Below are 17,735 nucleotides of genomic sequence, written 5' to 3'. Positions count from 1 at the left end.
CCTGAATAGTCAAGAAATCTTGAGAAAGAAGGCAAAGCTGGAGGCATCACACTTCCCACTCTCAAACTTTATTACAAAGCTATTGTAATCAAGACAGTATGGTAGTGACATAAAAACAGACACACAGGGCTTCCCTGGTGGCGCAGTGGTTGAGAGTCCACCTGCTGATGCAGGGGACACGGGATTGTGCCCCGCGGAGCAGCTGGGCCCGTGAGCCATGGCCGCTGAGCCTGCACGTCCGGAGCCTGTGCTCCGCAACGGGAGAGGCCACAGCAGTGAGAGGCCTGCGTACTGCGTACCAAAAAAAAAAACCAGACAGATCAATGAAACAGAATAGAGAACCCAGAATAACCCACTCATATATAGTCAATTAATTTATGACAAAGGAGCCAAGAATATACCGTTGGTAAAGAATATTCTGTTCATTAAATGGTGTTGGGAAAACTGGATATCCACACACAAATGAATGAAACTGGACCCCTATCTTACACCATACACAAAAATCAACTCAAAATGGATTAAAGGCTTGAATGTAAGACCTGTAGCCATAAAACTCCTAGAAATAATGTAAGGTGTAATCTCCTGGATCTGGGTCTTGCAGTGAGTTTTTGGATTTGACACCAAAAGCAAAGGCAGCAAAAGGAAAAATAAACAAGTAGGACTACATGCAATTAAAAACTTCTGTACAGCAAAGGAAACCATCAACAGAATGAAAAGGTAAACAATGAAATGGGAAAAAACATTTGCAAACCACATATACAATAAGTGGTTAGGGGGAAAGTGGGGGGGGTCGTGGTAGGATGAACTGGGAGATTGGGATTGACATATATACACTAATATGTATAAAATGGATGACTCATAAGAACCTGCTATATAAAAAATAAATTAAAAAAAAACAATAAGGGGTTAATGTCCAAAATATACAAGGTACTCATACAACTCAATAGCAAAAAATCAAATAACCCAATTTAAAAAAAGGGCAAAGGACCTGAACAGATATTTTCCTAGAGAAGATATACAAATGGCAACAGGTAGATGAAAAGGTAGTCAACATCACTAATCATCAAGGAAATGCAAATCAAAACCACGAGATATCATCTCACACCTGTTAGGATGTCTACTATCAAAAAGATACAAATAACAAATGCTGATGAGGATGTGAAGAAAAGGAAATCCTGGATGGGGAACTGGTGTTGGTGGGAATGTAAACTGGTACAACCACTATGAAAAACAGTATGGAGGTTCTTCAAAAAATTTAAGATAGAATTATCATATGATCCAGCAATCCCACTTCTGGGTATACAGTTGACCCTTGAACAACATAGAGGTTGGTGGCACTGACCCTCTGCCCAGTTGAAACTCCAAGTATAACTTATAGTTGGTCCTTCTGTATCCATGATTCTTCATCCATGGATTCAATCAACTTTGGATCGTGTAGTACTGTGGTATTTACTATTGAGAAAAAATCCTTGTATAAGTGCACCCTAGCAGTTCAAACCTGTGATGTTCAAGGGTCAATTGTATATCCAAAGGAAACAAAATCATTTTCTTGAAGAGATATCTATACTCCCATGTTCACTGTAGCATTATTCACAATGGCCAAGGTGCAGAAACAACGTGTCTGTCGATGAAAGAATGAATAAAGGATATGTAGTATAAATATAGAATGGAGTATTATTCAGCCTTAAAAGAAGGAAATCTTGCCAGTTGCAACAACATGGATGAATCTGGAGGGAATTATGGTAAATGAAATAGCCAGATAGAGGAAGACATTATTTATATGTGGAATTTTTTAAAAAAAGAAAGTTGAACTCAGAGAAACAAAGAGTAGAATGGCAGCTGTCAGGAGACAGAGGTGAGGGAAAGAGAAAGAGGTTAGTAAAAGGGTATAAACTTTCAGTTAGAAGAGAAATAAGATCTGAGGATCTAATATATAATGGCGACTATAGTTGACAATACTGTATTGTATGATTGAAATTTGATAAGAGTGGAACTTAAGTGTTCTCACGAGAAAAAAAAGATAAATATGTGAGGTGATAGATTTAACTCATTGGTGGGGATCATTTTACAAGGTATATGTATCAAAGCATCATCTTTAAATGTATTACAGTTTTGTCAATTATACCTCAATAAAGCAGAAAAAAAAGTGAGAAATGTATTGATAGTGGTGATGATTGTACCACTATCATTCAACTCTGAATATACTAAAAGCCTAATTGTGCACTTTAAAAGGGTGAATTTTATGGCATGCAAAGTATATTTCAAGTAAAAAATTTACATACAAAAATGAAAAAAATGTTGATGTTTCCTTTATACGAGGCGTTGTTGGTGCTGGTGATTCATTAGTGAATGGAGAAATAGAGGGTGGTACTTAATTCTAATGTGAACAATTCTGGTGGACTTCATAGTTCAAAGAAGGATCACCAGGGGGTGGGGGTGGGGCTGGGGGAGATGAAAGAGACCTGAGCATGGAGCTGAGAAGAATGGTAAAAGGGTTTCTCTTGGGAGGAAATGATACTTTCTCTTCTGAAACAGGAAAGAAAGGAAAGAAAAAAAGAAAGAGAGAGAGAGAGAGAGAGAGAGAGAGAGAGAAAGGAAGGAAGGAAGGAAGGAAGGAAGAAAGAGGAAGGAAGGAAGAAAGGAAGGAAGGAAGAAAGAGAAAGAAGAAAGAAAGAAAGAGAAAGAAGGAAAGAAAGGGAAAGAAAGGAAGGAAGAAAGAAAGAAAGGAAGAAAAGAAAGAAAGGGAAAAGAGAGAGGGAGGGAGGGAGGAAGGAAAGAAGGGAAAGGAAGGAAGGAAGAAAGAGAGAAAGGAAGGAAGGAAGGTTAGAAAAAGTAGGCTTAGATACTGCAAAATTTTGAGAAAGAACTCTGCGGTGTTTCTGTGTGGTGGTGTTATATCTGTAAAGAGAGATGAAATTTAATTCTTATATTGACTTTTTGTGCATATAGGAGAAAATATCAGTTTTATAGTCACAGTACTTCAGCACACTTCACCCAGGACAATAGTCTTCTAGAATCTAGGCATTTGGCAGTCCTGGTCGCAGGTGGGAATTTCTACCTCAGTAGCTGTCCTAGGACAAGTCTATCAGAGCAACTGACACACAATTTCCAGCCAGCTGTTTGGTCTTATTTTTAGGTTGTAAATTTTTCCAGAAACAAGCTCTGCATTTTCAAGTGCCCTGTGTCCATGCTTTTGATAATAGCTTAATAAATATTTGATTCATGATGTTTGTTAACAGCTACTTCATTTCCAGAAGAAGAATGAATGTGAGTTGCCAGGGTATGTATTCTACTTAGTACTTCAGTTAGTAGGGGGATATGGCAGAGTATCATATCTTTTATTTATGCTTATAGTTATACAATGCAACTTAGTGATTAAGTGAGGGTTGCAAGTTGGAAGGGACTCTGCTGGGTGGAAATATCTTAAAAATCCACAAGAGGGAGATATATTGCTATTGAAGTAGAATGGTGCTAATGAAATACCAATTCCTAACTTTTCAGAGCAGAATATTTTACTGCATTTCCCCAGCTGAAAATAAGAAAAGGATAGGCTTTCTCAAGTTTGACTTTTCAGTTTTCTTTTGGGATGGGAGATTAGATTTAGGAATGCTCAGTTATTTGCAGAGTCTTGGAATATGCATGATATGTCAAGGTTTATGATGCATCAACAGCTTCAATGAGCACATCTAAAGGCTTTAAGGATTTTTGTTTTTGATTTGATTGTGACTCTTTCAAGGACGGATTGCAAAGCTGTCTTTTCTCTGCTTCCTCTTTTCATTTCTTTCGCAGTGGGGAGTCCGTGCTGGCCAGATTGGGTCTTGTATTCTTACTGGGAAGTGCCCTCGCTAATCTCACTGTCTCCTTTGGGCAAGATGTCTCAGCAGGACGAATCATCTTGGTTTTCAGTGGCCTTTACCTACGAAGAGGCAGAGCTGAACTCTAAGCAACTATAGAAAAGGAACCTTTATTTTTTATTTTATTTTATTTTATTTTTGCGGTACGCAGGCCTCTCACTGTTGTGGCCTCTCCCGTTGCGGAGCACAGGCTCCGGACGCGCAGGCTCAGCGGCCATGGCTCACGGGCCCAGCCGCTCGGCGGCATGTGGGATCCTCCCGGACCGGGGCACAAAGCCGTGTCCCCTGCATCGGCAGGCGGACTCTCAACCACTGCGCCACCAGGGAAGCCCCAGGAACCTTTATTTTAAATAGCATATATTTGTACTTTGAAATTCATACTCCTTGCCTGACCTCCTCATGTTTATGTGGTCAGCAGGGCAGAAACCCTTTATAATTTCAGAAGAAATGTTTGCAACATTATTACTAGATTACTTACAAGCTTTATTTGCTTTCTTTTCAGAAAAAAATATTTTTTCTCTTCCGATACGAAGAAATGATACGTACTAATGATACCTTTAGTGTTTGCCTTTCCTGAAGGCTTCCTAATTCGTTTTTTTAGCAGCCATGGCTCACGGGCCCAGCCGCTCCGCAGCATGTGGGATCCTCCCAGACCGGGGCATGAACCTGTGTCCACTGCATCGGCAGGTGGACTCTCAACCACTGGGCCACCAGGGAGGCCCAAGACTTCCTAATTCTTAAAACTATTTCTTCCTTGGTCTTCCCATTCCCTTTTATAGTGTCCTATTCTCAGTATTCTTTGAGTGATCATTTCCTTCTTCCCACATCATTGCAGTCCAGGGTGACCTCTGTGGTCAGCCTCTCTTAGGAAGGCTGTGTTGTGTAAAGGCTAAGAGCACAGGCTGGAGACAGTCTGTTCTGGGTTCATATCCCAGCTCCAGCACTGACTAGCTGTGTGTGACTTTGCGCAAGTTGCTTCAGTTATCTAAGCCTTAGTCTTACAAACCACAAAATGGGGATAATGATTGGATTTATGTGAGGATGAGATCAGTTAATATATGTAAAGGGCTTAGAACAGGGTCCGGCAAATAGGAAGCACACTTTAAAGGTTGGCCATTACTATTGTTTTCATTATTAATCTCTTCCACCAGAGACTCTCCTTGCAGGAGCTCAGCTACACCATAAGTCTCACGTATTCCCTTTATATCTTTTCTGAGCTCTAGACACATTTCCTAGAGCTTTCTAGACATTTTCACATGGGCTGCCAACAGGGTACCTCAGACTCAACATATTTAGAACCGAACACATTATCTGTCAGTCTCCACTCCTGGTAACCTGCTTCTTTTTCTATTCCCTCTTTTAGCCAATGGCATCATTTCTTGTCTAGGAGCTGAAGCCAGGAAACAGAGAGTTATCCTTGCCTTCAATCCTTTACCTCAAACTCATTTGATTACCAAATTATGTCAATGCACCTATTCAAACTTCATTCACACTCAAGCCCTTTATTACTACAGGGACCTTGAACCCTCTTCTTGCCCTTACTTGTACCTCGTTCTTTCCACTTTGTCCAGAACAATATTTTACAAATGAAAATCTGATCCCATACCTCCTCAGATTAAAAAGTTCTGTATTTTTCATAGCTTTCAATTTTATATATAGTATGACACACAAGATCCTTCATGACCTGGCCCTTGCTTGCCTCACTGTGCTGACCTATTGCTTCTCTTTGCCACATAGAAAATGTTGTTCTCTTTCCCATTTATTTGCTGCTATAATCTTTCAGTGATACGAGCAGTTATACACATGGGATAAAATGATGTTGGGCCACTGTGAATTGAGCTGAAGTAACCATTTCATCTCTTCTCCATGGTCTAGACATTGCTTCCGTGTCTAAATGTCCTGTGTAAGCAGGATTTAATCGAGGCACTTAGAGTGAATTTCTACGTGGACTTATTAAAGCATTGATTTAAGAATTTCAGTATTTTTTAAGTAGCACTAAGGCTCATACCTCTGCCTCAGTCATCTTACGTGGGGTGAATGATTTCATGTGTGACCAGATGGCGTGCTCTTTACATGATGCTCTTCGTGTGGTGAAGAGTTTTGGAGTCAAAATCTGTGATTCCGGGTGGAGGCGCTGTAGAAGCAGCCCTTTCCATATACCTTGAAAACTACGCAACCAGCGTGGGCTCCCGGGAACAGCTTGCTATTGTGGAATTTACAAGATCTCTTCCTGTTATTCCTAATACTCTGGCAGTTAATGCTGCCCAAGACTCCACAGATCTGGTTGCAAAATTAAGAACTTTTCATCATGAGGCTCAGGTTAACCCAGAACACAAAAATCTAAAAAGGATTGGTCTTGCCCTGGTCAATGGTAAACCCCGAGACAACAAACAGGCAGGGATGTTTGAACCAACCATAGTTAAAGTTAAGAGTTTGAAATTTGCAACTGAAGCTGCAATTACCGTTCTTCGAATTGATGATCTTATTAAATTACACTCAGAATGCAAAGACAATAAGCATGGAGGTTATGAAGATGCTGTTCACTCTGGAGCCCTTGATGACCTGATTTCTTTTATTTACAACAATCTTAGATGCAATTTTCTTGTACCTCGAGTATTACACATTAAAGTGCAAATTAAGCGGTCAAAAAACAAAAAGAAAAGAAAATGTTCTTATTTTGAGTTGGGGACACAAAGGAGGAAACCTCATTATACGTGCAGCAGAGAGGGATTAGTATCTAAATACCTGTTTTAGTAGAGATCCTAGCATATAGTAGGTACTAAATACATGTTAATATTTGTATGAATAAAATCTGGGCTCTATATGAATGGGAGTGCTTTGTTGCTCACGGACTGTAAAACTGTCCTCAATGTGTTGATTGGAATCAGTATGTTCCACAGTATAATTAAAATGTGAGAAATGTTTCTTGCACATCAGTAATATAAACACTTTCAAATAATGTCTGAGGAAATGCAAGCTCAAATTTACAAATAGCCTTTTACATAAACAACACTCAGAGGTGCACTTTCCCCTTAATTCATGTATATAACTTCCATTAATGTTCCTTGCCTCGGTATTTAGCTTTTATTTTTATGTCTGTAGTATAAATCTGAGTCTTGACACTTTAATGGAAAGATCTTGGTTTGTGATGACATCATATCAAATGTAAAATAGAGATGGTTGCATTGTTTGGAAAACTTTCATCTGAGAATGTTTGTCTGTAATGCTGAAGAAAAATTATTTTAAGCCAGTGACACTCTGATTCTCAAGAGAGCCTCTTCCAGTTCATAGGTTTTACATGCTACCTCCACCCCTCCAAACTATATTTCCGCATGATTTATTGTGGGCAGCTATAGAGAAAATGGCTTGATATGGCCCAGTCCCAGTTAAAAGGCAAAGGGCTCAGGCTGGAGAGAAATGCAATAACTCATTATGGCTTCTATAGGAAGGGGCTGATATGTTGCTGGGATGGGGATGAGAAGGAACGGGTCGTGGGAAGGGACCAGATGTAGCTCATTCTGTTGTTGTTATTATTATTACTATTATTATTATTAGTGTAGTGTTTGGCATATAGTCGGTATTCGAGAAACCACTCTGGTGAGACTTTGTTCCACATCCTATAATGTAAACTTTTTTTTTTTTTTTCGGTACGCGGGCCTCTCACTGTTGTGGCCTCTCCCGTTGCGGAGCACAGGCTCCGGACGCGCAGGCTCAGCGGCCATGGCTCACGGGCCCACCGGCTCCTAGGCATGTGGGATCTTCCCGGACTGGGGCACGAACCCGTGTCCCCTGCATCGGCAGGCGGACTCTCAACCACTGCGCCACCAGGGAAGCCCTAATGTAAACTTTTTCATACCAACGTCGGGGCAAGTTAGAGGTTTGAATGTACCAGAGTTTCCTGGGTTTTCTTATGTTGTTCTGAGATCCTGAAAAATTGGAGGTAGGCATAAATCTTTGATTCTCCTCACAATTCTCTTTTAGGCATTCCTGACAGAGGGCGTGGCCATTGGGTCCTGCTTGTTATAAATGGAAGTCTGAAACCCAGCGGTCTCCCTGAGTTATCTTCACTCACTTCCCACCCCACCTACCCATAGTAGAGCAACTGCCCCGATGAATGATGTGAGGCTTTGACCTTCATGCTGAATTGTGACCATGACTTTTTTTTTTTTTTTTTGCTGTACGCGGGCCTCTCACTGTTGTGGCCTCTCCCGTTGCGGAGCACAGGCTCTGGACGCGCAGGCTCAGCGGCCATGGCTCACGGGCCTAGCCGCTCCGCGGCATGTGGGATCTTCCCAGACCGGGGTACGAACCCGTGTACCCTGCATCGGCAGGCGGACTCTCAACCACTGCGCCACCAGGGAAGCCCGATGACCATGACTTTTTAATCTAGTACTTTGTTCACTGCATCAGACATAGGCTGAGAGTTTTTATCCCAGGGCAATACCACTTCTCCAAACGTGAATCTCAATGGCTACTTCAAGGATCATAGAATACTGAGCTGGAATCTAGGTCATTGTCCTTTTATTAGGGAGGAAGAAACAGGCTCACAGACATGAAGTTCCTTGCTCAAGATGGGTTTAGTGACAGAGCAAGGCTGAGAGCTCAGTTACCTGATTTCCAGCACAGACATTTCCTCCCTCACTCCATTCCCTGTTTTTCTCATTCTCTCTCTTTCTTGCATTCCTTCTTCCCTTCTCCCTTCTATTTTATTTCTGTCATATGAGAACACTTTCACAGCAGAGAAGACATAATTTGATATGTTACACAATTATTTGGTATAATTTTATATCATAAAAGTCCTAACAAACAATTCTTAAATGACCACAAGGTATTATTCAAAGGCATAAAAAGATGGAGTTTACTTTTTGGGGGTTTTATTCACTGTTAACTTTCTCTAAATCAGAGAATTGAGTCCTGTTTTGCTATCAGACTGCTCAGCCACTGATGTTGTTTTGTCCTCCTTTGTGGCTCATTTTTTATAGCTGATGCTCTTGTAAGGGCAACTCATTGTCTTGTTCTTAGTTCAGCCCGCTCTCTCGTGTCATTTAATATCACCGTGACACTTCTCTCGGTTGAAAATTATACATTAGCTGCATAATTATTTTTTCTTTTTATTTTAAAAATATTTCAAGCATACAAGAGTTAATAACAGAAACCTGTATTTTCCACTATCCAGATTTAGTACATATTAACATTTTGCCATAACTTTTTCAGATAGTTTTAATGAAATATAACATTGCAGATCCATTGGAAACGCCCTTAACCCCCAAATCTCCCCAGGGATAAGCATTGTTAATGTGTGCCCCCTTCTTTATATTATGTCTCCAAAAACAATGTGTTTTAAATAATTTACATAAATGGAATCATTGTGTATGTTCTTTTTTGCAACTTTCCTTATTTACTCAAAACTACTTTCTTTAGATATATTCATACTGATACAGTAATTCATTTTCATTGATCCTAGTATGTATGATATTATTTTATGAAAAACATCATAATTTATCTATCTCTTCCACTATTGATAGACATTACAGTTGCATTTAATTTTTTCTGTTATAAACAGTGCTGCAGTGAACATCTTTGTCTATATTTTTTAGTGGATTTATGTGAGATGCTGTAGGGTCCCCACCTAAGAGTGAAATTTGAGGTTTGTAACTTATATTTAATTTTGCTAAATGTGCTAATTATTCCCCAAAGTGGCTTTCCAGCTGACCCTCTTCCCAGCAGTGCATGAGAGTTCACATTTCCCTATGTCCTCTGTTGCAGCAACTTGAGTACTGTTCACCAGTGACTTCCAGCTCTCTGCCTTCTAGGCATGTGGAGGCCTTGCACTCTCCCATTCCCTTTGAAGTTAGGCATAGCCATGAGATCATTTTAGACAATGAAATGTGAGCAGAGTCTTAAGGGCGAGTGAGGCATTCATCACATTGTCTGGACTTTGCCTCAGTGAACTTTCATGATCCCTATGGTGAATTCTTCATTGTATTGGGTTACAGTGAGGATAACATGGAGTATAAAGCCTCCAGCTGACTGGACAGTAAACATTAACTATGAGTTATAAATAAATCATTGATGTTTTATATTAGAGCTTGGAAAACTATCCTGTTGGCCAAATCTGACCCACTGCCTGTTTCCATAAAGCTTTATTGGAACACAGCCATGCCAGTTTTTGTATGTCTTGTCTAGGCAGAGTTGAGTAGTTGAGACAGAAACCAGGTGGTGTACAAAGTTGAAGATATTTATTATTTGGCCATTTGTAGAAAGAGTTTGCTGACCCCCGTTTTAAGCCACTGATCTTTTGGGATTGTTTGTTACTGTCGTAGATCATAGCACATTTTGACTGATATGCTCACCACCATGTGGTATTATCTGACTGTAAGCTTCTTACCAATCTAATGGGTGTCTTGAAATATTTTTTATCAGGTAAGTAAATAATTCCTTTTTTAAAAAAAATAAATTTATTTTATTTATTTATTTTTGGCTGCATTGGGTCTTCTTGCTGCACACGGGCTTTCTCTAGTTGTGGCGAGCGGGGGTTACTCTTTGTTGCGGTGTGCGGGCTTCTCCTTGCAGTGGCTTCTCTTGTTGCAGAGCACGGACTCTAGGCGCGCGGGCTTCAGTAGTTGTGGCATGAGGGCTCAGTAGTTGTGGCTTGTGGGCTCTAGAACGCAGGCTCAGTAGTTGTGGTGAGCTTAGTTGTTCCGCAGCATGTGGGATCTTCCCGGACCAGGGCTCGAACCCGTGTCCCCTGTGTTGGCAGGAGGACTCCCAACCACTGAACCACCAGGGAAGTCCCAATAATTCCTTTTTGAAAGCCACAGACATATCTTGATGACCCTAATGGCTCTTTATTTTTAAAGTTTTTAAAAATCAACTTTATTGAGGTATAATTACATACAATGAAATTCACCCATAAAATTCCATAATTTTTATTAAATATACAGAGTGTGCAATCATCACTATAACCCAGTTTTAGAGCAATTTCATTATCCCAAAAAGTTCCCTTGGGCCCTTTCACAGTCAATCCTCACTCCCATCCCTAGCCCCAGACAACCACTAATCTGCCTCCTGTCTGTATGAATTTTTCATTTCTGGACATTTCATACTTTTGGAATCATGTAAGTCTAAATGGAATCATGTAATCTTTTGCATTTGTCTTCCTTCCCTTAGCATAATATTTTTGAGATTCATCCTTGTTTTATCACAAATCAATAGTTTGTTCCTCTTTATTGCTGAATAGTATTCCACAGTACACGGAAATCCCACATTTTATTTATCCATCCACAAACTGATGGAAATTTGTTTTGTTTCTACTTTGGCTATTATCAATGCTGCTATAAACACTTGCATACAAGTCTTTATATAGACATATGTTTTAAATGGGTAAATTTCTGGGAGTGGTCCTGTTGCATAAGATGGTTAGGTTTATGTTTCACTCTTAAAAGAAACTGCCAAACTGTTTTCCATTTTACCATTTTACCTTTCCACCAGCGATGTAGGAGAGAGTTCCAGTTTTTCCACACCCTCACCAACATTTGATGTTGTGTCTTTTTGATTATTGCCATCTCGCGGGTACACAGTAGTATTTCATTGTGATTTTAATTTTCATTTCACTAGATACTAATGATGTTGAGCAGTTTTTCATGTGATTATTAAACATTCACGTATCTTGTTTATTGTTTTTTGTTTTTTTTTTGCGGTACGCGGGCCTCTCACTGTCGCGGCCTCTCCCGCCGCGGAGCACAGGCTCCGGACGCGCAGGCTCAGCGGCCATGGCCCACGGGCCCAGCCGCTTCGCGGCACGTGGGATCCTCCCGGACTGGGGCACGAACCCGCGTCCCCCGCATCGGCAGGCAGACTCTCAACCACTGCGCCACCAGGGAAGCCCTCACGTATCTTGTTTATGAATTTATTCAAATATTTTGGCCATTTTAAAATTGGGTTGTGTTTTCTTATTATTATTTAATTGAAAGAGTTCTTTATATGTATTCTGGATATAAGTCATTTGTTAGATATATGATTTCAAATAATTTCTCCCAGCCTGTGGTATGTCTCTTCATTTTCTTAACAATGTCTTTTGAAATGCGAAAGACTAATTTTGATTAAGTCCAGTTTATCATTTTTCTCTTTTATAGATTATGTTTTTGGCGTTGCTTCTCAGAACTCTTGGTCAACTGAAGATCATGACAAATATCGTCTATGTTTTCTTTTAGAAATTGTAAAGTTTTAGCTTTTCCATTTAGATCTATGATCCATTTTGAGTTGATTTCTGTGTATGGTAACCCTAGTGGCTCTTACTTCATACCTTTTGGGGTGACTGGTGGAGGGGAAGGGAGTATCAGGGCTGAAAAACTGGTGCCTTAGAGTTTGGTTAAAAAAAAAAAAAGGGAGACACAGTCAGAAGCCAGAGAACCTATTTTCCAACTTTCCAAATATGAAAATATGAAACTTTTAAAGTATAAAAATATGTTAATTCTGTGAAAAATACATTTGAAAATGTTATCAATGTTTATATTGCAAGCAAGTAATGAGAGCTTACTCCGCTTATGTGCATAAAGTTGTGGATGTTTGAAAAGAAACTAACTGAAGCTTATGCAAGCTTATCTATATTTTCCTTCCGGTTTTATAGACTTCAAGAGAGTTGGGCAAGTCCAGAGAGACTTAAGTTTTCTTCAAAAGTTTCAGGACATAACTCAACTCAGCAAGGAACACTTTCATAATTCTTTCATAAAATGAGGGGAACACAGACGTCTTTGAGTAGGACCAACACGGCTCTCTGTAGAGATTTAGTTGTACACGTGGAGGGAGATAAGCTTGTTTTTCTTTCTAGCTGCTGCAACTTGGGAGCAGAGTGGGAAGTTACACTGTGCTTACTTAGCTGCAGAATTATGCAGCTATGAATCAGTATTTCCCCCGAGGTCCCCCAACCTAAAGGGGCAGTCATCAGAGTAACAGTAACAGTAGCAACATCAAAAAAGATCCTCCTAATCTCCACCCACCAGGAAAATGCTCTATCCCCCGCTCCCCCCATGTTGCTTCCCTTTTGGGCAGAGTCCCAGGTGCTGGCCCCATCCTCCATGTTATGGCTCTTGACTGTGTTCAATGTTCCTCTGCTAGCCAGGGCTGGTGGATTTCATGGTCAAGTACTGTCTTGCAGGCTCTTACACCCTCTCTCCACAGACCTCTCTCCCAATCACCATATACCCACAGGCCTTGGAGTCAAACAGACTTGGTTTGAATCCTGGCTTTGCTAATGGCTCCATGACCATGGACAAATCTTTTGCCCTCTTTGAGTTTCAGTTTCCTTTTCTGTAAATATGAGACAGTAACACCCAACTTTCAGGATTTCTATGTGGATTAGAGACAATAGGAAGCACCTAGCACGGTGCCTAGCTTGGTATAACACTTCTCAGCATCACTCATCTTATTGAGTGTATACCATAAATGGTAGCTCCCAAAAATCCAAAAGAAAACAAAAAGACTAGTGGCAGCAGCACAAGTAGGTTTTCTCTTTCTTCCCCTTTTCCCTCTCCTCTTCTTTCTTCCTCCCCCTCCCCCTTACCTGTGACAGATGAGATCAATGTTGCAGACGTTTTGATGAGCTGTGTGCTCTGAGCCTGAGCCAGAGCCACAGTCATTGTCACAAAAAACCTCTCCTTGCTGGCTAGTCATTATTGTCACCATTTCTACCATCTCCCTGTGACCCTAGACAGGGGCTTTACCCATTGGAACTAGCAATGCCTTTCATTTTAGGGTAGCATGGGCTGAAATGTTGCTAGCGTTGTAAGGGATAAGCCTTTCAGAGCATAATTTGGGAGCATCTGATGCATCAGCCTCTTAGCGCCTCATTCAAAATATACTCTGACTCCCTTAACATAGCCTCTTTGCTACTGCTGCAAACCCCAATTCAAGCCACCATCATGTCTCTCCTGGACAGGAGTCTCCTTATTGCTGTTTCTGCTACTGCTTTTGAACTCTATAATGTATACTACATTTTGCAGCCAGAGAGATCTTTTTTTAAAATTTATTTTATTTTTTATTTTTGGCTGCATTGGGTCTTCATTGCTGCACACCGGATTTCTCTAGTTGTGGCAAACGGGGGCTACTCTTCGTTGTGGTGTGTGGTCTTCTCATTGCGGTGTCTTGTCTTGTTGCAGAGTACAGGCTCTAGGCATGCAGGCTTCAGTAGTTGTGGCATGTGGGCTCAGTAGTTGTGGCTCGTGGGCTCTAGAGAGCAGGCTCAGTAGTTGTGGTGCATGGGCTTAGTTGCTCCGCGGCATGTGGGATCTTCCCGGGCCGGGGCTCAAACCTGTGTCCCCTGCATTGGCAGCCGGATTCCCAACCACTGTGCCACCAGGGAAGCCCAGCCAGAGAGATCTTAAAACATAAATCACTCCATGCATTATACTACATAAAACCCTCTAATTGCTTCCCATTGCTCTTAGCATAAAATACAAATACTGCATCATGCTTTTACAAAGTCCTATATATATGGGCCCCACTAATGTTTCTGCCATCATCCACTACTTACATTTGCTGTGCTGTAGCCACACTGAATGTCTTTTTGTTCTTTAACCTAACCAAGTTAATACATTCCTCAGGATCTTTACACGTGCCATTTCCTTTGCCTAGAATCCTCTTACCCCATATCCTCTCATGACGATATTTTCTTCCTTCATTTAGATTAAGCTCAAATGCCATGTCTACAGGGAGGCCTTTCCTGAATACCTGACCTAAAGTGGTGTCTCCACTCCCCTAGTCTTTTGCTATTGCACTATCAGTGTTTTAGTTATGCATTTATGTGTGTATTTATTTTTTATTTGTTTGGTGTCTGTCTCCCCCAACTAGTATGCTAGTTCCAAGAGAAAGAGACATTCCCTGTCTTGTTCACCCCTTTATCCTCAGTATATAGAGCACTGCCTAGCACACAAAAGACTCAATAAATATCTGTTTGTTAAGCCGAATAAACAGATATCCATCCAGAAACTACTTCTCCCCTTCAGAAAGCACTTCTGGCCACTTCCACCTGCTCAGATGTTTTGCTCCATAATTTCTCACACTTGCCTCTGAGGAACATCCCATCACCATCCCCTGGAGAGGAGTTCCCGGTGGCAAGTGTGTCTGGCCTCTTGTTCTTTCAGGATTTGAGGTAGGATTTGAGCCTGGGTGCCTCCTGTCCATAGTCTGAGCTCTTGTAAATGGTGACAGTCTGGTGTTTGAAGAGTGTTGGTGTCAAAGACAGGTTTGAAGAGCTGTGGAAATCAGTTGGGTTAGTCAAGAACACATATCTAAAACATGGAGCAAAACTGGGCATCGGGAATTTGGCTGGTGGGAAGCAAAGCTCAAGAAACCAATAGAGTGGGGTGGCCCAGGGAGAGTGGTCTAGATGAATTCTAGATTTGGAGTATGGATTCCTGAGACCATTTCCTATGGAGGCAGAGCCTGTATTTAATGTGGCTGATCTAGGTTTGTTTAAGGAATTGTAATGCTGTTTATAGAGTTCAAGACTCCCTTGGGACCTGCCTCAGCCATGTTTTTCATGCTCCCTCTGCATCTTCCACTCTGAGGAAGACTGCTATACTCCTTTCCATAGTTATACCTTTACATTTCTTTAAAGTATTCTCCAAATTTTCTGTCCCTACATTTCTCTAAAGTATTCTCCAAATTTTCTGTCCCTGGAACAATGGAGAAATGTGACATTTTGTAATCAGATTTTCAAGAGTGAGCCTTGGACTCAGTTTTCAGGCACACAGTCTTTTGGACTAAACATTGCTTGCTTGTGAGATATCTTTGCCTGCCATCTATAGGACATAATTGTTTGTGGCAATACACAGAGGTGTCCCTTAAGGAAATCCAGTACATATAAAGCTGAACTCTAATATATACACTAGAGGTGATTATGTTACAGAACAATAAATAGTGGATACCATTAATGATTCAAAATAATATTTAACTTAAAGCAATAGATCATCATACAAATTTATGGCATAAAATAAAGAACATGTATACAAAAGAGCCATCACCCCTCCTGAAGTAGGGTATTCATAGGCTTTTTTCAACCTCGCCATATATAGAGAGTGTAAATTTTGGTTGGAGTCATTGTTTAGCAAAGCCGTTGTTTGCTCAAGGCAGCAGTAGAGACGTAAGTTTCCCTCAATTCTCACATAGAAAAGTATCACCCAGAAGTCACAACTCTCAAAAACTACCTTCTGTGCACCAGGCATTATCATTTGTGCTTGCAATAACCACAGTAGGTGCTATTCTTGCCTGTGTTTTACTGATGGGGAAATGGACAGAACAGCTGACTTCTTACAAATGTGGCTGAAGCTTCATAAATCAAGTCTTGCTTTTTGAATAATGGTCATACCTCTTATTTCAAATCAACAGCCCAGCAGGTTTTTAACTTCACCAACTTTCTCGATGAGAAGGAAGCTGAACAATAAATTGTCTGTAAAAGTATGAGCAAGAAATGTTACCCTAGAGTTGTGCAGAAGTGGAAAGATGCAAGAACATTGATTTTTTTGTTGTTTTGTTTTTGACATGTTGGGAAAGGCTATAGACAATTTTGGGTGTGAAAGAAGTTGACTAAGATGTATAAATTTGCTCTGATGTTCTGGCCTCAGAAACATGTTGTACTTCATTTTAACATCTCTCTCTCTCTCTCCTATTTTATAATGACTTTGTTTTCTTGACTATAACATGGCTGGAATTCTCCAGGCATGACTATATTAGAATTGGATTAGTAAAAAAAAAAAAAAAAAAAAACACGAAGAAAAAAGACTAAAACAGAATATCATTAGTTATTGTTAATATTCTAATAGTTATTTATATCCATTCAGATGAAAATTCATATAGGATTTGAAAATAACTATGGATGAGAAAGATTGCTTTATAATGAAGGAAATATCCACTTAAACCTCCCAAACTTCCTAAATAATTGATAGAAATTTAACCATCTACTTTCCCTGAAGTAATAGCTTGAGAAAGTGTTTCAATAGATACATCTGATTTTATCTTACACAATTCTTTAAAAAATGTTGAAGAATTCTGGAAACCTTCTGGAACCACTAGTGTTTATTATACTGATATGTAGTTTAAAATTTAGAGAAAAAATTGATCTCTTCTTTGGGGAATCCATATAATCTGAGGAGATAGAAATAGCAGGTGTTGGAAAAAGAGGGGGTAGTTTTAAGATTACTTATTTTTTATCTACTTCCCATTAGAATTACCTGGGAAGTTAAAAAATCTCCATGTCAAGCCCACACCTCAGACCAGTTAAATCAGAACCTAAATTGATGGAAACCAAGGTCATTCCAATGTGCAGCCAAAGCTGAGAACCACTGCTTAGAGAGTCTCTGTTAAACAGCCCACTGGAATTCTCCCTTCCTTGAATTCCTTCTGCATTTAACCTATTTTCACATGCCTTTGTATATTTTGTTTTTCTAATTTGAAAAATATACTGCCAGTAGTCATTAGGTGTGTCTTAAATGAATTTTATGTATAATTAGTTAAACCACCTCTGATATACATAAATACTTTGGATAATTACTGGGCTTGTAGTCTATCATACTTAATAATGAACCACACTTCTCCTTCTAGATTGCTTAAACATATTTCAAAGTTGTTAGGATACAATCCACATTCCTTATAATTTGGTAACCCTAATCTGTCATCTTTGGCACAGAGTGTATGGGAGAATGTGAATCTGTGTGTGTGTGTGTGTGTAAACAAATATACACATAAATAGAATTCTGCTGAAATTCCAAAGCAGCATATTAAATAGTAGAGGGAAAGTTGGTTTAATTATCTTGTATTACTGACAGCCACTTTTCACGATCTTATTTTTTTCCCACTCAGTACAATCAGAAGCTTATGTTTTTA

General features: G+C 40.0%; 1 protein-coding gene and 1 non-coding gene across 2 annotated transcripts in view; both read left to right on the top strand.

Annotated features, from left to right (window-relative positions):
* Positions 1-6,681, top strand: part of LOC101281581 (T-complex protein 1 subunit alpha-like) — a 77,144-nt gene extending 70,463 nt beyond the window's left edge. Inside the window, 2 exon segments of the mRNA XM_033428342.2 lie at positions 5,848-5,946; positions 5,948-6,681. Of these exon segments, the coding sequence (XP_033284233.1) occupies positions 5,848-5,946; positions 5,948-6,608 (760 nt within the window). The 3' untranslated portion in view covers positions 6,609-6,681.
* On the top strand, positions 5,606-5,735 carry LOC117201380 (small nucleolar RNA SNORA20). Its single transcript, XR_004483398.1, has one exon. It is a non-coding gene; the product is annotated as a small nucleolar RNA SNORA20 (small nucleolar RNA).
* Positions 6,682-17,735: the final 11,054 nt, after the last annotated feature.

Source organism: Orcinus orca, chromosome 9 (genome assembly GCF_937001465.1).
Source record: "Orcinus orca chromosome 9, mOrcOrc1.1, whole genome shotgun sequence".
NCBI lineage: Eukaryota > Metazoa > Chordata > Mammalia > Artiodactyla > Delphinidae > Orcinus > Orcinus orca.
This window is presented reverse-complemented; position numbering and strand designations above follow the sequence as displayed.